General features: G+C 41.2%; 1 protein-coding gene across 3 annotated transcripts in view; it reads left to right on the top strand.

Annotated features, from left to right (window-relative positions):
* Nucleotides 1-21,141, top strand: part of LOC116053016 (cyclic nucleotide-gated cation channel beta-1-like) — a 38,430-nt gene extending 17,289 nt beyond the window's left edge. The window contains exons 15-37 of one of the 3 annotated variants that reach the window (XM_036003250.1): nucleotides 1,274-1,326; nucleotides 1,655-1,884; nucleotides 2,427-2,457; nucleotides 4,475-4,676; nucleotides 5,737-5,751; nucleotides 6,699-6,734; nucleotides 7,099-7,200; nucleotides 7,745-7,899; nucleotides 10,825-11,052; nucleotides 11,589-11,797; nucleotides 13,060-13,110; nucleotides 13,232-13,318; nucleotides 14,505-14,569; nucleotides 15,281-15,403; nucleotides 15,776-15,917; nucleotides 16,093-16,252; nucleotides 16,342-16,439; nucleotides 18,088-18,171; nucleotides 18,307-18,425; nucleotides 18,715-18,861; nucleotides 19,959-20,157; nucleotides 20,267-20,447; nucleotides 20,478-21,141. In XM_036003250.1, coding sequence (XP_035859143.1) covers nucleotides 1,274-1,326; nucleotides 1,655-1,884; nucleotides 2,427-2,457; nucleotides 4,475-4,676; nucleotides 5,737-5,751; nucleotides 6,699-6,734; nucleotides 7,099-7,200; nucleotides 7,745-7,899; nucleotides 10,825-11,052; nucleotides 11,589-11,797; nucleotides 13,060-13,110; nucleotides 13,232-13,318; nucleotides 14,505-14,569; nucleotides 15,281-15,403; nucleotides 15,776-15,917; nucleotides 16,093-16,252; nucleotides 16,342-16,439; nucleotides 18,088-18,171; nucleotides 18,307-18,425; nucleotides 18,715-18,861; nucleotides 19,959-20,157; nucleotides 20,267-20,447; nucleotides 20,478-20,578 — 2,818 coding nt within the window. In that variant the 3' untranslated portion in view covers nucleotides 20,579-21,141. Of the gene's footprint in view, nucleotides 1-1,273; nucleotides 1,327-1,654; nucleotides 1,885-2,426; nucleotides 2,458-4,474; nucleotides 4,677-5,736; nucleotides 5,752-6,698; nucleotides 6,735-7,098; nucleotides 7,201-7,744; nucleotides 7,900-10,824; nucleotides 11,053-11,588; nucleotides 11,798-13,059; nucleotides 13,111-13,231; nucleotides 13,319-14,504; nucleotides 14,570-15,280; nucleotides 15,404-15,775; nucleotides 15,918-16,092; nucleotides 16,253-16,341; nucleotides 16,440-18,087; nucleotides 18,172-18,306; nucleotides 18,426-18,714; nucleotides 18,891-18,962; nucleotides 18,988-19,958; nucleotides 20,158-20,266 lie in introns of those variants that run through there. The other 2 variants (XM_036003249.1, XM_036003251.1) reach the window with 2 other exon arrangements.
* The last annotated feature ends 442 nt before the right edge of the window (nucleotides 21,142-21,583 follow it).

Below are 21,583 nucleotides of genomic sequence, written 5' to 3'. Positions count from 1 at the left end.
TTTAGATGCTTTTTAAAAAAAAAAAAAAAAAAAAAATTTAAGTGCTTCAAGTGAGAGTTTGTGAACTTGTGGTCTGCTAGTGACAGAGGACAAACAATTACCATTAACAGAAACATAGTGTTGGCCAATCAGAGGTGGTTGTGCCAGACTCCCGTCTTTGGCTGAGTCTCTATCTGATCTGTCAGAGGGAGAGCAGGAGTGCGGTTGTGAAGTTTAACGTTGGTAGTCCCCAGAGAAGAAGTTGGTCATTTCATGGCGCAGATTAGAACCCAAATTTAAACGTAAGCAACTAAAACTGCTGAATGTTAGAACATTGTCTGAAATTGGTCGTTACTACTGTGACTTATAAAGTGTCAGGTTTTGTTCCATCATAGTGTTAATAATGTCAAAAAACAGTAGCTGCCGTTGTTGTTCAGTATGTTCAGTATGATCAGAGATGATCAGATAATGAAATTACTGATTTAGCAAGGAACTATATCAGCATTGTCTAGAGTGGCTGGCTGCGATCAGCTGAGCTCGGTAGAATCCACATTTCAATATTTATTATTCAGATATAAATGACATGACATGATTCAATAAGCATTTAAAGGGCCCTCTCTATGGAAGCTATGTTATTTAAGCTGTGTTAGACGGGTTTCACTACATACATTTTTTTTTGGTGCTTACGTGGAAGTGTTGTGGTGGCTGCCGCCGGTCGTTTGTTGACGTTAGCAGACTCCATTTTTAGCTAGCCTTAGCTAAGGTTGTACACCGTTGGCGCTGTAGGGGAGCTGAAGAGAGGCAAGGCACTTGGGAGCGCACATAAACGTCACATCCTTTGGATTTTCCCGGCAAAACTGTCCCGAGTCCTTTGCGGGAAAGTTGGGGATGGTCTCAGTTTTTAAGTTGCGTTAAAATCCATTCACACATTGGGAAAGTGATTAACACATGTAAATTGCTTTACATTGTAACCTGTCCAAATACAGTCAAACATTTTCAAATGGTGCAAACAAGAGTGGATGAGCCTACGCAAATAGACTCTAATTAGTCAAGTCTTGAAAATGGCTGTCTGTTGTTAAATGTTGACTTCCAAAATAGCGGGACGCGTGCATTGTAAATTCTGTATTTGTGTAGGTTTCCCTAGAAATACTAGCATTTTTTATCCTAACTGCAGTGCTCTTTTACTGTAATACAACCAACTGTAATTTAATGGACCAAGTTACATTGACCATACTGAAGAGTGGGCTCAGTGTGGGGAACCTCACACTATTTTGTCACCTATCCTGTCCTGCAGAAAGGAACAGAGCCTTGCTGAGGAGACTGAGGAACACACCATTAAGGAACCAGGTAGAGATTAAGACAGAATCCCAACACCCACCACTGCACACACTGTTGTTACAGTTTTTTTTTTAATTTCTTTTGATTTGATAGTATTATACCCTCGAAAAAAAAGTTGTAGATAATGATTGTAGTTGGAAAGATAGTAAAAGTAGATAGCATGCTATTAGAACAAGTACAAACTTGCTATAATATTTTTTAATTTAGTTAACCCCTACATCTCATACATCATAGTATAATTACTGTATCATCGACATCAGGTAGATGTACATTTGTGACTGTTTTTTATTCTAATATTTAAATCTCATCAAATCTATCATAAAAAAAAAAAAAGTAGAACCAAAGGAGGAAGCAGAGCCACAGCGGACCTCCCCCTCTCCACCTCCAAGTCCTGAACCAGTGAAGATCTCTGAGTCTGACTCTGAATCTGAACCAGAACCAGAACCAGAACCAGAACCAGAGACCAAGACCCAGAAAGCCAAATCAGAAGCTGAGCCTGTTACCCAGCAGCCGCGGAAAGCAGAGGAAGGCGGTCAAAGCACCAACGCTGTCAACGCTGGTGAAAAAGTAATGTCCACGGGATGAACATGCACAGTGATGAATGTTTCCCCTCATGACCCATGTGGCTGTAAAACAAATGACTCAGTTAATTTCACCTCCTGCATTATTTAGGAATATTGTGTCCTATAAATTCATTTTTTTTCTCCCTACCTGCTTATTTCTTTGGCTCCTTTCCTTCCCTGTCCTGGCCTTTCATGTTTTACTTTAAAAACAACCTTGAATGTAGAAGATCTCAAAAACTGAATATTTTTGCGTTATAGATAAATTCTTGTCGGAAATCAGACATGCTTTCTGGTAAAGAATTTCTTTTCTCCTTTCTTCCTTCTTTCCTTTTTACCTACACATGATCTTATCTTATCACTATCCTCATATGTTTAGCCCAAAGGACCTAAAGGACAAATACATTATTTTCATTATTTAGCCTCAGGCTCATTAAAATGTTAATGTTTGTTTGTTTTTTTTTAACCAATCCACACATGTCAAGTCCGATCTGAACTGATGCTCACCACTCCCCTTCCGTTCATTCATATGCTTTGTGTTTTTCTTAGGAGGAAGAACCTACTGGGGACGGCTGCGGTGGTATGTACTATTATTCTATTTTGTTACTGTATGTTTGTTTTCTTGTTCGATATGTGACTGTGGTTGGAGCTGTTATATTACTGCTCTAGCTAATTAGCACTTTCATTCCTGTATGCCTGACAGGCCAGTTGTGTTGTGTTGAACTCACAAGCTGCTTAACTGACTGTTGTTTTACATGCTTGTCTACATCCAGACAACTACGACTATGTTTGATTTCATTACTGTCAGTGAACATGTCGCCTGCTGACTGTAGGCCATGATCATTATCTATGTCCTCGTCTAGAAGAAGTTTGACATTGTCATTCAGACTGACTACGTTGCTGTTTGAGTGTCTACTGAACCCATCTGCCACCATGCTTATATCCTGCCTGACTGTATATCTGCCTATCCACCTGTCTCCTCTATAGCTCCAACCAGCTGTGATGCATTTAAAAGCTGCCTGATGCGCATTCCTCACACCTCCGAGTGCCTCGGCAACATCAACGCGTTCTTCAAAGAGAACGGCATCTCCGCTCCCAAAATACCCCCCTCCATGCCTACGCTACCCACCCAGCTCTCTGACGTTACCAAGTACTTACCCTCCCTACCCCCTGAATTGCGCCAAGAGTTCTCTCAGATCCGACTCACGCGGGTCCCCCGAAATATCTTCCAGACCCTGACTGAGCTTTTGCCCAAAAGCTCCGAGGGTTCAGCCGGCCCCAGTCTGTCTAGCGTTTCCCAGAGCTTTTCAAACATCCCCCAGAAGCTCTACCAGTTTCCCAGCCAAACGCAGCAGTACTTCCTCAACATCCGGAACCGCCTCAACAGCCTTATGCCTCAAGATGCCTAAGAAACAACAACTCCAACAACAACAACAACAACAACAACAACAACAGCAGCAAAAACAAAAGCATGACAAGAATCAGCAAGATGTCGAACTGAACCGGCTCGTCCGACACTCCCCTCTCCCTCCCCCTCACCACCCTCAGCTCCGGTCCCGCTCCCCGTCTCCATCCTCCCCCAACGGTAGCGCCCTCGAACTGCCCAATGTGCCATCCTACCCACGCCTGCCGCCAATTTTCAGCCCCCTATCAAAACAGCCCAACTCACTGTCCCACCAGCTGTCAGGTCTCTCCAATCCGGCATTTTTCATTGAAGATGACTCAGACATTTCCGCAATAAGGCCCCCAGGTGAATCTGCAGCAGTGGAAAGTTAACTGTGTTCAATCCCATGAGATTCCTTGCAGATACCTGAACTCAGTCCTAATGAGTAAACAGTTGCCTCATAATATGTGACATCAGGATAAACTAGATGTAAAGTTGAAAGAACAGCTGATTGCCTCAAAACTTTATTTAAAAACAATCATGGACAAAGAAATTTGCAAGCAGTAAATGATCAACTGAGTTCAGATGTCATGGCAAATGCACTGACAGTGTGTTCAGGATAATGAGCACTCTGTCAGGAACAAAACTGTAGTGGTTTCATGTTGTGGTGGTGGAGTTTTGTATGTTTATGTGTTGACTCGTTCTGTCATTTAAAAAAAAAAAAATTAATCACCCAGGCACAGGTCATTTCTCAGATAAGCTCAGGCAGGTTGTGAATAAAGCACCACAGTTGATAGTGATAGTAGTTTGCTTCAAAGAAAGGAAAAGGGCTTGAAAAAAAGAGATAAACATGCAACATCCTCAAACTATTCCATAATTTTGCCTCGGAAAAACACGACTCAGGAACTCAGGAGGAGAAGAAAAGCTCAAAATGTATACTATAGGTGCCGTCCATTTCCATATACAGTAGCTGTGATAAAGTCTGTAACAAATGAAGATTTGATTTTTGATTAGCCAGACGGAACGGCTTGCCAGATGAGTAAACTAGACCCGTCAGCTATCAGGGAACCCTGCCTCTGCTTGTAATTGTGACCTGCTTTGCCCCTGGCAATGTTGTATGACAGTCCTATTTGTCCCAAATACACATTCACTTTATTTGTGATGCTTTTTATTTATTAACAAAAAAAAAACGTTTGTCTTTCATCATCTCCAGAGAGCTCTAGCCTCAGCCTTCGTCCAGCTGTCAATGTAGAGGATGTCGACTCAGAGCGTGAGAAGGGAGGGGCAGGAGGAGGAGGAGGAAGAAGAGGAGGAAGAGGGGAGGAACAGAGCAATATCCCCCAAATTCTCACCACCCAGGACCCCAAACTTACCACTCTCACTGTCCCTGTGACCCCTTCCGTAGCTCGTCAAAGGTGAGAAATACTACCAGTGTTGGGGAAGTTACTTTTAAAAAGTAGCGTTTGCTCGTTACTTCTTAAAAAAGTAATCAGTTACTTTACTTAGTTACCCCTATGGAAAGTAACTTTTTACTTTACTCGTTACTTTTACGTTACTTTTAAAAGCAGGCGTCTCTGGCAGAGACTGAAATTAATTATACAAAAACTATATTTGACCATAAAGCCAATCTCTGGTTTATCAGTGAAGTGTCTGAACTCCACTGCAGGCTTGATTCTCTACTCACAGAGTGACGGCTGATTCATTATGAACGAGTCCAGCGCGGGTTGAATGCACATCAGCATCACACTGTGTTGGTGTATACTATGTAATGTCTGTATCGACTTGTACCGGTCGCGCAGCCACGATGGTCCGTGCATTGTCGTAGACACATGCAGCCTCTTTTCTGGAAATCCTTGTGTGTCAGAGCAACCGACACAAGTCCACAGCGGTCCGCTGCGTGTATGTATGAGGCCATCTCCACCGCATCCATCTGTGAGGTTGTCAGCTTTGTGTCTGCCTGGCTCAGAGCGCCGTCCAACAAAAAGCCACGAAGCTTAAAACGCTCTCAAAAGTTAGCTTTGGCTGCTTCTCGCTTGCCATGATTACTCTTCTACCTCTGTCACGTCCCGTGTGGCGCTTGTGAGCGCGCAGCTGAGAAGGCAGTGTCGCTGTCAAATCTGTCCCTGGGAAAAGTAACGTTGCGCCGAATTGAAAAAGGAACTACGTTTCGTTACCAAATTTTCAGTAGTAGTGCGTTATACTACTTTTTACCCGAAAGTAGTTGCGTTACACCCAACACTGAATACTACCATTAGTAGTATATGTTGTCTGCTATTAGGACAGCAAATCACATCCAATGTTTTACCAAGAGATGATGTGTAATACGTAAACGCCAGTTGTGGATAATTTATGTCATACTGTAAAAGATTTTAAGAGGCTGAGTGTATATATGGAAAACTCCAGTTTATCAGGGTGTGCATTACAATATTTGGAATTTTTTTTTTTTTTCTCTCCCCTCATGCTTCTTATCTACAGTAAAGGAGATAAAGAGTAAGAAAACTGCATGGATTGTTTGAGTTGTAGTGCTTGTAATTTCATTATTCTTTTTCTCCATGTGAAACAACACACATGCATAGCTTTTATTCATTCAAAAAAAGAAATGCAAAGTAACATCCCTAGGATATGTTTTAGGGTACGTTCTCTGTTGGCAAGTGGAGTGTTTTTATCCAAAAATCAGATCAAATGAAATATTGTTAGCTGGCAAAAAAAATAAATAAAATAAAATTAGAAGATTCTAGATTACAAAATACTTGCTCATAAAATACAAATAGTGTCAGTGATTATATTTTATCATCACTGATGGTTTTAATGAATCATTAAATGTATCATTTTTTGATTAAAACTCTTCACATTTTGTTTAGTTTAGTGCTGTTTGAAATGGATCTACTGCCCTCTAATGTCTGTCTGCTGTATGTCTGTGTTCTGCAGAAACCACGTTACCTGTTGCTTAGGAAAATCTGAAATTTCTTTCAATTTGGTCCCAAGGTTAAGAAATCTTTCCTGCACATAAACGACAGTAAGAGCCGCAAACCACACCAGCAAACACGCAGTGTTTATGCAGAACACAGTTTGTCACGTGAATCATTGTGGAAACCAAATTCTTTGTTTGTGTTGTTGTGATGTTCTGTTTGATTTTGCATGGCTTTCCCAGATTTTGCGCTTTTGGCTCCTGTGTGAATATCGCCATATCGTAGCAAAAGTCAATAAACATATGCATCACAATCTTCCACTTGCTCATCACTGTGTCACCTACCTGCATAGTACTGTAGGTGATTGTCCTCACTGTTTCTTATATTAATATAATGCTTTTCCTGGCGCATACACACACACACACACACACACACAAACCCTCTCTCTCTCTCTCTCTCTCTCTCTCTCTCTCTCTTGAACACACACACACCACTCGCTTCAAACCCTGCTCTGATCATCCATGACAGTAGTGGAAGGAATCGGCGGACTATCTGGACAAACATGTAAGATATCAACCCTTGTTAAATACTGTGTCGACTCATTTAGCATCCAATCTCCATCACCGTTCATTAATTCATGGCATTTTCCCATTTGAATTGACCAGGCTTTGATTTCCTCAGTAAATCATTATTTTCAGTGATCGTTAAGTTACATTCCTCACAATCATAAATACAGAGTGAGCACGAAAGGAAAAACTCAGCAGTGTATATGTAAATGATTGGATTCTGTCTTGTTATTTACAAATGCTGCTTAACATGATGTACAGTAAAGCCCCATCACAGTGGATTCTAGTTTGAGAAAAAGAAACAATAATCTAACCCGGCAGTCACAACGTTGAACCAATGACGTTGCCGTCTACTTAAACAGTAGGACCCTTCACTCTCAAAGTGAAGAAGATGATGACGATGAAGGAAGCATCCCTGTCAGAGCCTGGCCCAGCCAGTCCAGCCTGCACAGCTCAGATGACAAGTGAGCACGCGCGCGCACACACACACACACACACACACACACACACACACACACACACACACACACACACACACACACACACAGGTTTGTTTCACTTCTTTGTGGGGACCCGTCATTGACATAATGCATTTCCCTAGCCCCTTACCCTAACCTTAACCTTCACAACTAAATGCCTAACCTTAACCCTTACCATCACCCTAACCATAACCTAATTCTAACCCTAATCCTAAAACCAAGTCTTAACCCTCAAACAGCCCTTTAAAGTTGTGGGGTCCAGCATTTTGGCCCCACAAAGCTGTCGGGACCCCACAAGTATACTGGACTCCCGGTTTTTGGACACCACGAATATAGTTAAACAAGCCCACACACACACACACACACACACACACACACACACACACACACATACTAATTAATAAAAGGATAAAGAAAGTGTGAGTACTTACTGTAATTTGGAGTTTTCATTTAAGTGCTGACATGTAGGAATATATACGGCCATTAACAATAATGAAAATCTACATCATCTAATTTGATGTTTTCCAAGACTGAAAGAACGTCCAGCATCTTCAGCCAGTCAGACCAGTACAGTGGTCAACGAGCGTCTTCAGGAGCTGGTCAGGATGTTTAAAGAAAGAACGGAGAAGGCGAAGGAGAAACTCGTAGACCTTGACAGCTCAGATGAAGACAGCATCATCCCCTGTGAGTTAGAGTCTTTGTCCTTTTCATTCTTCCACGCACACGCCCACACACACACACACACACACACACACACTGAGCTGGTTTAGTGCTACAAGGGACATACAGCACAAAACCTTGTGTTTTGGTGAAATGGAAAGACTGTATATTTTGAGTGTTTTATAACAATTGTTGTCACCAGGGGGCAGCGGTTTGAATGTACATGTTCCTTTTGGTTGTTTATTAACAATAGAAAATGAGGGTGTGTGGTTCTGCAAGAGAGATATATGAAAATAATTAGTACAGTCTATTATGCATATTTCATCAGGTCATATGCCTTAAAGGTAGACGGCACAGCAGATATACTTTTAGAGGGTAAATCACATTTCTGTTAGACATTACTTGTAAAGTAAAGTTGGCGTGAAGTTATGGAACGCATTACCAGAGGAATTAAAACATATTAGGAATGTCTTCAAATTTAAAAAAGGGTTCAAAGACATGACACTAGAAAAGTATAGACATTGAGTAGTATTATTCTGTGAGAATGTTGATAATGGTGATGATAATGATGAACATCATTTTTTTTATCATTATGGTTATCATCATTATTTAGGATATTATTCACCTTATGGTGACAATGTACTGTATATAAGTACTGACCCTTATGGGTATATGTAGGTGTGTATGTATGTATGTATATATGTAGGTAAGTGTATGCATACATATGCAAACACACTGTATGCATATATGTAGAAAGTTATCTGGGTAAGTGTATATGTTCTTTAGTTTGTATTTTATCTTTTTGTCTTGGCAATTGTTCCGTGACTATTTATTTGTTACTCTTAAAAATGTGAGAATGTCATTCATTCATTCAAATAAAGTGTTATAATACATGCCTGTAATACCAAGCACATACAAAACCAGAAACAAACAATAACAGAGACCATCTTTCTGAAATCTCTGTTCAAACATTGATTTGCAAATAAGTAAAATGCAACAATAAGGTATCACGCTAAATCAGCTGAACATCTTCTACAGTATTTCTAAGCTACAGAATTCCTCTTTTTCGTAATTAAGGCTAATGATATAAATTAGCTAACACCAGATTCTGTACTTTATGCATCCATACAAGTATTAGCATCTAACAAAGCACCAAACTAAATGTTGCCTACATTGTGCAAGGAACAACAAACTAATAATTGTCAAGGCACTTCAGGCTAGCATTATGGATTTGTGTTATTGTGTGACTTTCGTGTTTTAAAGTGTTAAAAGAACTAACAAACAAACAAACCGATCAAAGCAGCGGTAGAGCAGCAACTCCCTTGTTCTGCGAGGCAAAATTACTGTTTATGTCAATTAAGTCTGGTGGCTTGGAAGAGAGCATAGATAACAGTTGAAGTAACAAAATCTCTTTTTTTTCTTTTTAAAACACTAAAACAATTAAGTAATAACCTTTCTTAATGTCAGAGCAAATGGTGGATTATAAATGAATTTTTTAAAACATACACTCAGGATAATCTTAAATGAAGAATATTTTGTCAAGCCTGTTTCCAGCTACATATTATTTATAGTACACTAGTACACATTTAGTAGAGAAGATGTGGAGATTTAAATCGAGCACTGATGCAGAACAAAATCAGCAATGTACCGTTGAAAAAAGGGAAGTGTGCACACAGAATTTTACAACCTCCTATTTATTGAAGCAACCCAAGACCAGTAAGGTCTTTGTTGACCAAACATTTGCCTTGCTGGTTGAAATGTTTGGATAATCTGGAGATTATGTTTGTACTACTTCTATTTTTCCCCATTAGTTGTTCCTAAGTCTGATCTGGTCTGTCTGTGGCAGTCAGCAAATAGTTAGCTGTAGTGTACAAAGTGTCCATTAATAGGTGATGATTCTCAGCCGTTTTTTTCTTGTTTCTGTAACTTCTCTGGAAGAAAACATATTCTAAATTGTGTTTTTCGTATTGTGAGCCAGGAGATAACAGATATTTCTGCACATTAATTCATTTGTGGCGCATAAAAAAAGAAACCCTTCACCCGCACAGGCAAACAGAAGCCTACATCACATGCTGCAGGCACACACTGCAATATTCTGCTAACACCTTTGAGCACTTAATAATTGGAGCACTCTAGCGGGATGGATAAGCACATAAGAAGCTAGGTCCAGAGTAGTTTAATGATAGCCAGACCGATTATTTTAAGAGGATGGAAGAATGAAGGGAGTGGGCTGTCCAGGAGTGGGCTGGTGGGATGCTAGGGTGGCGACATTTGAAAAAATGTCAAACAAACGTTTGCCAGGTTGGATGTCTATACTAGAAAATGTGGGGAAGTACCGGAGCTTTCTGGGGGGCTCCTAAGAAGCTTTGTGCTGGGCAGAGACGTGTATGATGGGCTTATGGTGTTGTCATTTATACATATGTTTATTTGGTTTGTGGTTTATTGTGTATTTTGTTACTATTTTGATTGAATGGTCTTGAATATTGTAGATACTGTGTCATCTTTTCTTGAGAGAGATTATCTATTGATTGATGGAAAAGCTGACATTATATCGCCTTTGTATCTTGAGCAAAGTCACACTTGGCCATTGGCTGCATCCTTTGGTTTTATTCAGAATAGTTGCAAGCCACAGCTGCATGTTTTTTGTAACACTTTACTTGAAGGTATCTACATAAGAGTGACATGAACACTGTCATGAACACTGCCTAACCCTAACCCTAACCCTAACCATAACCATAACTTGTTATGACAAAAGCCGAATGACACTAAAAGAAGCGTTATGTCATAAACGTTAATGACTTGTTTGTAATGTTTATGAAACGTTCATGACGGTGTCATGTCACTCTTATGTAGATACACTCAAGTAAAGTGTAACCCCTTATTCTTTCCATCCTATCTGAAATCTCTCTCAAAGACTTTTTGCCCCTTTCCCTCCCCCCCTCCCTTCAGCTCCTCCCCAGGGTTTAGCTGCTCAGCCTGCTCCTGGAGCTCAGCCAGTGGACGAAGGAGAGAAGGAGGCACGAGCAGGTCCATCAGGAGGAGGCGGAAGAGGAGGGGGGGGAGCAGAGAGTGGGGCAGAGGAGGAGCAGTCTAGCCGCCGCAGCAAGGTGAAAAATCCTCGGTGGATACAAGCTTGTATGCACTACCGCTTCCCTGCCAGCATCGACCCTTTCACCAGTGAGAGCCCAGCCGAATACGCCACGCGCTGCAACCTACAGCGCCGTACTGTACAGTAGAATCTCCTTTACTTAACTCAGAAATGAATGACAAAACACCCAGAGACTTATCTTGTGGCTCTTTTTCGTTTTCTGCCCCACAGTTCTGATCAAACTAATAATAAAAAACACATAGATTAAAATGTATTAAGCTGTTTAATGTTCATCCTCAAGGCAACTACAGAAACACTCAAGAAATATTTATATTTTTTATTTTTTGTGACCAGAATGCAATGCTTAAGCATTGTGAGGTTTGGGTAAAGGTGAATCTACTGTACTGTCCTGTCACAATAGAGACACCTGTCTCCTCATCATCTGTCATTTACCCCTTTTCTCTTCCCTTTTTTTCCACATTCATCAGAACTTTGTGTGCCAGTGCATTTTCTATCACCATTCTTTCTCTTTTAGCTTTTTCAAGTCTCCCATTGTCTAATTTCCCTCAATTTCTCCATCTCTCCCTCACTCCCTTCATGCTCTCATCTTTGTCTCTCTCCTCAGACCTAATGTACGTGCTGTGGATGTTTTTGGTTACTCTGGCGTGGAACTGGAATGCATGGTTCATCCCGGTGCGCTGGGCCTTCCCTTACCAGACTCCAGACAATATTTACTACTGGCTGCTCACTGACTACCTGTGTGACCTCATTTACATCCTGGACATCACCATCTTCCAGCCGCGTCTGCAGTTTATTCGTGGTGGGGACGTAGTGGTGAGTGGGACGCTGGCAGCCATTAATGTAACTGAGCGCTTCCCCACTAATTCTTTTTTTTGTGTAACTTAATTGCCCATATTAAACATTGCAGGCAATTTTAGCAATACAATACCAACACAAATCCATAGACACACAAACATTCTCTCAAGGAGAGGTTTAAAGCCCCCGACACACCAACCTGACGGCTGACCGTCAGCAGAAAAGGCAGTCGGACTGATCAGCCGAGGTCCAAAAAAGTGCCTTGGAACACACCGAAGTGACGCCGTCTTAAGCGTACATTCTGCACCTGCACGAGACGTAATACAAAAAATGGAAATGACAACGTGTCACGTGGGTCTGGCTTCTCCAGCCGATAGCGGCTTGTTCGAAATACGATCTCATATTGTACTAAAATAGTTCACTGAAACTTGTTTCTGAAAACATTTTAAGCAAGAAATAGGCCTTTTAAGATCGACAAAGGTCAGTTTAAAAGAGTTTTTTGTGAGATTTTGAGAGGCGTTCATCACTCATCCCGCTCGTTATTTCCGGGTTAGCGCTCCACCAATCAGATTGGTGGAGTGAGTCCGACTACCCGCCCTCCGACCCAGCAAGTCAGATCGGCCAAAATGAAAAAAAAAAAGGGGTCACCTTGTGGTTGAACTTCATTTAACACATATATTGACTACCTAGAAACAGGGCAACTACACCATTGCAGATCACAGTATGTTAAAATTAGTGTTCTAAATCAAGGCCTAGAATGACAGGGGTCCATCTTCTCACGAACAAAGGTACTTTCAACTGTAAAATAGCAGTCATGTTTTCCATTGTACTGACCTGTTTGATTTTTTGTATCCACTGAGCTATTGTAGGGGGGCTAGGCTTCATCCAATTAATAGTGATCTTTTTTCTTGCTCCCCAACTAATTCTGTAAAGTGTCCTTGGGTTTTGTGAAAGGCTCTATATAAATATATGTTATTATTATTATTATCATTATTATCTCATAGTGGGAATCAGGGCACACAGGCTGCTAAAATCACAGAAAACACTCACTGTTTCACAGTAAACAAAAAAAAAGGAATAATTACTGTAGTTATCAACAGCTGAAGTGACATGTATCACATTAGTATACTTTATATTATTAAGATTATGATTTCTACAAATACGTAGCTCACTCTTTGAAGTAAAAAACAATGACGGTTAATAATAATAATATATCATAATAATTATCAACCTACCAGGACCATTATTCATATCTGCAGTTGTTTTGTTTTCTATTACAGTGTGACAGAAAAGAAATGAGAAAGAATTACATGAAAACCAAACGCTTCAAAGTAAGTAACTACAGCTGAGCTGATTTTTGAGTGTGTTCTGCTTTTCGTCACATATTACGTAACCGTTGAATCAATCATTGAAGGAATTCTGTCAGTGAGGTGGTACCTTCCTGTTTTTCAGTTTGATGTAGCCAGCATTGTTCCCCTGGAGCTCTTCTATTTTAAAACTGGCATCAACCCTCTGCTTCGCTTACCCAGGCTGCTGAAGGTGAGGTTCATTACTGTATAGTCAACCAATTTTCCTTTGACAGCCCATTAAAACCCGCTACAGCAGGGGTCACCAACCTTTTTGAAACTGAGAGCTACTTCATGGGTACTGAGTCATACAAAGGGCTACCAGTTTGATACACTCTTCTGAAATAACAAATTTGCTCAGTTTGCCTTTAGTTATATATGATTATTAATGATTAATGATACTCATCTATGTGAAGACACTGATTACGTTAATGATTTCTCACAATAATTATCAACAATGACTTAACAAGGTGGGAAACAGATAATGTCAATAATCAATTTTCATTTTTAGAACAGGCCTGAGGGCTACTCATGTGGTCCTTGGGGGCTACCTGGTGCCCGCGGGCACCGTGTTGGTGACCCCTGCGTTACAGTATCTGCATTCTGGCAACAACTGATTAAAAACCCTTCCTCAAAAATTAACGACACACAACAACTTCACATGGACAATATCAAATATAGTATCAGTAAGTGTGACACCAATACAAAGGAGTTTATTTCCAATGCTCTATGAATGCATTTTAGGCAATCAGATATTCAGATATCACTTTTTCAAATGTTTGATAGCCAATTTTCATACCAAACTCTTTAACCCTTCTCTAGGGACTTTTTTGGCTTCTAATTATTATTATTTTTTCGACTTGTGGAATGTCAACCTCAGCTCCGATAATAAGTCTGTAATAAGCTGTAATAAAACCCATTGATCCCACAGCCATTGCAGCATAATTCCATACATACTATTTTATCAGGCTTTCAGTCTAGAGGCTTCAAAATTTTAGTTTTTACTATTTTCCACCAAATTGAGCCATGTTCTTATGTTTGCCCTATGTGGCAAATACATGAAATGTTCCTGGTTTCCACTCAGGTTATTACTGCTGTATTATGGAAAATATTAAAATGCACCAAATGTTGGTGTTTTTTTCCCCCCACAAAAAATCAACAGTGGCATTATTCAAACAAATTGGCATTTAAAGGGTTACAATTGTGAAAATAAATGAATATTTGGTAGTTTACTCAGGACTTATGCTGGTTCAAATAATATTAATATATCATTTTATGGCAGTTTTTTGCGTGGACATTTTCGACCTTGAAGGAAGCAGCTTTTTAAACAGAGGCACAAGGGTTAAATAATTTACTCTTTTCTATCAATGCCTCCTCAGATCAACTCCTTCTTTGAGTTCAACGAGCGTCTAGAGGCCATCTTGACCAAAGCCTACGTCTACAGGTCAGCTGCAGCCCGTTGGTATCGTACCGTACTGCCAACTGTCCTGTACTGAATCCTCTCTGTTCTATCTCTGTATCTCCTTTTTCTCATTTTGTCTTGCTTCCTTAAAGGTCCTATGACATGCTGCTTTTTGGATGCTTTTATATAGACCTTAGTGGTCCCCTAATACTGTATCTGAAGTGTCTTTCCCGAAATTCAGCCTTGGTGCAGAATTACAGCCACTAGAGCCAGTCCCACAATGAGCTTTCCTTAGTATGTGCTATTTCTGTGTCTGTAGCTTTAAATGCTGTTGAGGAGGAGAGAGGGGGGGCAAGGTGGAGGGTGGGGGTGTGGCCTTGACCAACTGCCATGCTTGCTTGTTTGCAAGCCATGATGTCTCTCTCTTTCTCATGGGTGGGCCAAATTCTCTGGGCGGGCAAAGCAAAGAAAGGGGAGACAACTTTTCCCCTTATGACGTCATAAAGGGAAGATTCCAGATTGGCCCATCTGAGCTTTCATTTTCTCAAAGGCAGAGCAGGATACCCAGGGCTTGTTTTACACCCATCGCCATTTCTAGCCACTGGGGGACCATAGGCAGGCTGGGGGAACTCATATTAATGTTAAAAAAACTCATAAAGTGACATTTTCATGCCATGGGAGCTTTAAGATAAACACAGATGGACAAATAACTGGTTTTAAATGTGTTGCTTCCTCACACTCTCTGTCTCTCAGGGTGATCCGCACCACCACCTATCTTCTTTACTGTCTCCACTGTAATGCCTGTCTATACTACTGGGGCTCTGACATGATAGGAATAGGATCCACCAAGTGGGTGTACAATGGAAAGGGCAACAGGTTGGTGGGATAAACACATACACGCAAACCACACACACAACTGCTTTTTTTTTTTAGTCTTGAAGATTAGGACGGGGTGTTTAAAGGTGATTGACTGGTGCACAGCTGTTGAGATAAAACAGAAATTCCAGACCCAAAGGGAGCAAAGTGAGCAACAATGAAGAAGATGTCAACTCACATAAATAAAAAAAAGCAGACTCTGCTTTGTGATATTCACACAAACCGTCTACAGTAATTCTCCCCTGGTCTATTCTGGTAGCATCTTTTGACTTTTATTTTACATCTCATTCATTTTAAAACCTACCATTATCAGTTGAAGCCATGTTCTTGTTCTGCCTTTTTCTAATGCCTCCTGTCTTTGTCTCTACTCAGTTACATTCGCTGTTTCTACTTTGCGGTGAAAACCCTGATCACCATTGGTGGTCTGCCAGATCCCACCAGCCTGCCCGAAATGATCTTCCAACTCATCAACTACTTTGTTGGAGTCTTTGCCTTCTCTATCATGATTGGACAGGTAGATACATAAATATAATGGAGATGTTTTTGCCTTCCACATATATTTAACATTAAAGCTCTAGTTTGTAATCTATAGTTCTTATTATGCACTTCATGCTGCAAAGACATTTATATGTCGTAAATCTCTTTGTGCAAAGATCATCTTAAATTGGTAAACATGTTTTGTCTCTCAGATGCGTGATGTGGTTGGCGCAGCCACAGCAGGTCAGACCTACTACCGTACATGTGTGGACAACACTATCAAATACATGTCCTCTTATCGCATCCCTAAAGACGTGCAGAACCGTGTCAAAACCTGGTACAACTACACCTGGCAATCACAGGGCATGCTGGGTAAGGAGAGCATTATCTGTGCTCATTCATATGTATCTTTTTCATCTGATCTTACAGTCCTACTTTACCTCTCATTGTCTGCATTTCAGATGAGCAAGAGCTGCTGACTCAGTTGCCAGATAAAATGCGCCTGGACATTGCAGTAGACGTTAACTACTCCATTGTCAGCAAAGTCCCACTTTTTCAGGTAGAAATTCCTAAAAACACATGAAAGAAAATAGCACAGTATACTGTAGAAATATTTTATTAACAAAATGTGTGTGTGTGCTCATTGCAAAAGAGCTGTGTTAGTCATTGAGGAAGTGGTTAAAGTACTTCGGGTGACCTCTGATGCACAGAAAGTTAAGCTTAAGTCATACAAATAGTTTAGACTTTTATGGCATAGAGGTGCATTGTTTGAAGGTTGCGAGAACGGAAGAGGAAGTTGCACCACACGAGGCCCCGACCGTGGCATGTGTGTCTGTGAAGATATCAGTTTCTGTCTAGAAACAAGAAAACAACCCCCCTATGAGGAATGGATAAAAGCTTGAGGGAGAGAACAGATCAGAGCTCATAATTCGGAGGACAACTTGGTGGACCAGCTCTGACTTGATGTCTGATTGCTAGGGAAACTTAGTCTCTGTCTAGGAACCCACAGCTGTGTTGTAACCTCTTATGCTGGACTCAGTAAACTGCTTAACTGAACTCTTTGTCTCAGATTGATCTTTGTGTTTTGGTAAACATTATGTCCGATGGCCTTATTTTGGGCCTGTATTTTAGACATAATTCCCACTTCAATACCTAAAGGGATAGTTCAGATTTTTTGGAGTGGAGTGTATGAGGCACTTTATCCATATGTAGTAGATGGTGGTCAGCACACCCCCAGTGTGGAGAAGCAGACAGGAGGACATACACGGAAGCTAAGCAATGTACTGCTGTGGACGGGAGCAGTTAAACATATTTTAGCCACCTAAAAAAAATCAATGTGAGTTTAAGAATAAGCTATATTATACTACTGTAATATTTTCACTGTTTAACCTTGCTGTCAGACGGCCCTTTCTGACTGGGGAACTAAAGCCTCTATTTTTGCTCTCTTCAAAGCCACCAGACTCCTTTGACAAAAACCTGTTTTTAATACCTTGCAGAACACAGGAGTTGCTGGTCTAGCGTTGCCTCGATCGGTTAGTTTGTTTGTTGTGTGACTTTGGTGTTTTAAAAGGGTACATTTGGATTCACCAAAGTCACACAATAACACAAACAAACTTTCCGATCACGGCAGCGGTAGACCAGCAACTTCCGTGTTCTGAGAGGTAAAATGACCGTTTTTGTCAAAGGAGTCCGGTGTATCTAAAGAGAGCATAGATAATGACTTCAGTTCCCAATTGGAAAGGGCTGTCTCACCGCAAGGTTAAACGGTCAAAATATTCTAAATTTAGCGTAGATTTAAACTGAACGGAAAACCGAATTTTGTTAGGTGGGCCTTTTTTTAGGTGTCTAAAGTACGCTTTTCTGCTGCCCCTGTCCACAGCAGTACACTACTTAGCTTCCGCGCCGGTACTCCTGCATGTTTCTCCAAACTGTGGGTGTGCCGACCATCATCTACAGTAGGTAATACACTGACTATGGATAAGTACCTCATACAACCCCACTTCAACAAATCCAAACCATCCCTTTAATAGAGAATAGTATTCTAAAACCTACAGTGCAGGAAGTCAGACATTGATCAATGAGTATCCCATCTGAATGAAAACAGCCTTTTCACCCAGTTGTGTTGTGCGTTGTTGTAAGTGCACTCGCCATATAGAGCTCAACAAGAGACCACTGTTTTCTCTTTTTTTTGTCCTCCCTCTTGACAGGGTTGTGACAGACAGATGATCTTTGACATGCTGAAAAGCCTACGCTCTGTTGTCTACCTGCCTGGTGATTATGTCTGCAAAAAGGTAAAAGGCAAACTTTCCTGTGTTCTGTTTGTAGAAGACAACTGTATGTGGCAACGCTTTTTCATTTTTTTTGCCATTTGTATGGCTCTCTCCTTCCTATCATTTGCCTCTGCGTCTCTCTTTTTTCTTGCGCAGGGCGAGGTGGGTCGGGAGATGTACATCATAAAGGCGGGGGAGGTGCGGGTGGTTGGAGGACCGGATGGGAAGACAGTGTTCGTCACTCTCAGAGCAGGGTCAGTCTTCGGAGAGATCAGGTAAAGTGATTTTTTACAGGTGGTGTTGAGTGAAAACTAAAAATCTTTAAAAATGCCAGCATATTTCGTTCAATGGAACAGGATTTCTTACCTATCTAAGCTGCCATCTCTGACAAATATATCTTAGAACAGGAAAATTGTGATATTCACACTTCAAGGTTTGGTTCTAAATCTTTTGCATGAAATCCAAAACCTATTGCATGTCTAACTAACCTCTGCTTTCCAGAAACTAAACTATCAAACGTAGTGGAAAATGTCTTTATTTAACCATCATTTTTCTGATTGGCAGTTTGCTTGCAGTAGGTGGGGGTAACAGGCGCACAGCAAATGTCATCGCCCATGGATTTGCCAATCTCTTCATACTGGACAAGAAAGACCTCAATGAGATCCTGGTCCACTACCCCGAGTCCAAGAAACTGCTCCGCAAAAAGGCCAGGTTAAACATCTATGGCACTACACATTAGCAAATATCATTATTGTGAAACCACAATAATTACTCTACCCATCACTGTCCTGGGCTTTGTATCTGTCCTGTCAAGCCGTTCTCACTCGCAACTCATCACATACTGAAGAAATATACTAGAAATAATAAATACGATTTTAAAAAAAAGATAGCAACAGAACAACTACTGAAAAAAAAAATAGAAAAAAAATATATATATATATATATATATATATATATATATATATACTTAGAGGGATGAAAAGAATGAAATGGTCTTAAATAACTTATGGGCTCTGAAAAAAGAGCGAAGAAGATTCGTCACCTGTAGCTGCTGTAATCCTGTAAAAACATCCACCAATCACTGCCTCGCGGTTCGCTTGAAAAGAACCAATTAAAATGCCTCCTTGCCCAGCTGCGTGTACTCTACCCCTCCTGTGTACGAGCCTGACCTCATTGCACTTTGTCGCTGCATTGGTAACAGGACTCATGTTTGTTTTAAACATTCGGTATGATAATATTAGGTGTTTTCTTACCGGTGAATTAGACATGAAGTAAAATTGCGGCCCTTTCTTCGCACTGCTCTGAAGCAGCTACGCAGCGGTGCCCGTGCATGTCTGTGTATGGGTCGGAGCCCTGAGGGCAGGGGGAGGGGTTAGACGGAGCCCCGAGGAGATGCTACTTTCAAATCTTGCTAGCTTTTCAACATTACCAACCCTGACTTTAAAGACTGAAACTGAAAGGAGACAGGTTGGGGTGATGGATGGGTCAAACAACATAGGACATTTTTTACCGATGAGACTAGGGTTAGTGTCCCATGTGTTACTTAAACATACATCTTTTAACCCCACCCATGATCTTTTCCTATCCATAACCAAGGGGTTTACCCTGCATGTTGAAAAATGACGCCAAGGGGTCCTGGTCCAATTTTACGAGTTGGGAGTGAGAATGTGTTGGTCCTGGATGTATGTATATCCAACAGTACAGATGTAGTGGGGCCACCAAATCGAAAATGGACTCATACAATAGCATTGTTGCTTTGTCTGCATATATGTAATTATTACCAAAGTCATATACTGTCCCAATCACAGGAAGATGCTTACCAAGGGAAAGAAACCTGAGCCCAAAGAAGAGGCTAAGGATCCCCCTAAAGTCCCGGCAGCCCGTGTTAGGCCTGAAACCCCCAAACTGCTGAGAGCAGCCCTGGAGATGACTGAGAAATCCTCTGGACTTAAAGGAGCTCTGGCTAAAGTCAAAGAGAAGACCAGCAAATCCAGTGTCTCATTACAGGTAAACATACACCTAAACAACAAACCAAAGAATAAACATATGCACATGTGACAGTGACTAGAGAGAGGGTGAACTACTATATATAGTAGGTTAATATCTTCTCTTCCAGCCCTCCATCTCCTCCACCCTGCCTCCTCCATCTCCCACCTCCAGCGGCCCTGACAGAGACGTGGACACACCGTCATCCATCTCTGGCAGCCCTGCAACGTTTCGCTCTGCTTCCCGTTGCCGTAACAACAACAACAACAACAATGACAACTTTGTGATGCCTCAGTCTGTATCACAGGGCCACAGTGACGCAGGAGACAGTGACGCAGGAGACAGTGACGCAGGAGAAATGCTCGCCTTGGACCAAAGAGAGGAGGGTGTTAATGAGGTTGAAGGGAACGAGGGTGGAAAGAGGGAGGAAAAGAAGTTGTGATAATTATTTCAAGGACAAGGGAAGGACCAGATCATAAAAAAGTGAGAACTGGAACAGAATGGTGGAATTACAGAGAGAAGGGGTTGTAAATGAACATGTACAAAACTGTCATGTCTTAATGTCAGCCCAATCTGCTAGTGGGAGTTGGGATAGCTTCATTGCAAAAATATCAAGGTAGGACTGTATTCTGCTCTGACCTACTGTATGACTCACCCATTTTGCACGTACGTTACAGCCTTGTAGCCCACTTTTGTGTCAAATATCAATGACATAACATTAGCTGTTAGGATGAGCTGTGTTTTACATCAGAACTTGTGTCACTCCAATCTTCAGGGGTCATATTTCAGAAACTTCCTATCGTAACTCTTGAAATAAGAAGAGTCTTAGATAGGATTTTTCCCAATTTGATATAACAGAAGCATATCCTTACTAACTTTAGGAGTCCTTTCTTATCTTACTTCATCCTATCTGATCTCAGGTTAGGAAATCCTTAGTCTATATCAACGACGTTCAATTTCCGGGATTGTTCAGGTGCCGCCAGAAATTCCACCAGATATCTTTAATTTCGGCTGGATGTCCGTCACCTTCCGCTTTCTTTGTGTTGGCAACTCCGGTGGATTTCTGAGGACTATGGTTAACTGCTCCTCAGATCTCTGCAGGGTAAATCCAGACAGCTAGCTAGACTATCTGTCCAATCTGAGTTTTCTGTTGCACAACTAAAACAACCTTTGAATGTACACGTTCCACCAAAACAAGTTCCTTCCTGAGGCGATTTTGCAGAGGCGCCGTTGCTTCGTGCAGCGCTTAGCGTCCGCCCAACGATTGTGATTGGTGTAAAGAAATGCTAATAAAACAAAGCACGTTTTTCTCCCATCCCAGAATGCTGTGTGGACTCGCCAGACCCTCCTCTGCAGCGCTGTGGAGGAAGGTCTGGCAATGCGAGACTAGGAAATCCTATATACACAATCCAACATCAGTTATCAACTCTTGTGTCTGTTTCCGAGC

The sequence above is a fragment of the Sander lucioperca genome, chromosome 7 (genome assembly GCF_008315115.2).
Source record: "Sander lucioperca isolate FBNREF2018 chromosome 7, SLUC_FBN_1.2, whole genome shotgun sequence".
In the NCBI taxonomy this organism is placed as follows: Eukaryota; Metazoa; Chordata; class Actinopteri; order Perciformes; family Percidae; genus Sander; species Sander lucioperca.
The sequence above is the reverse complement of the archived record's forward strand: the minus strand, read 5'-3'. Positions and strand labels throughout refer to the sequence as shown.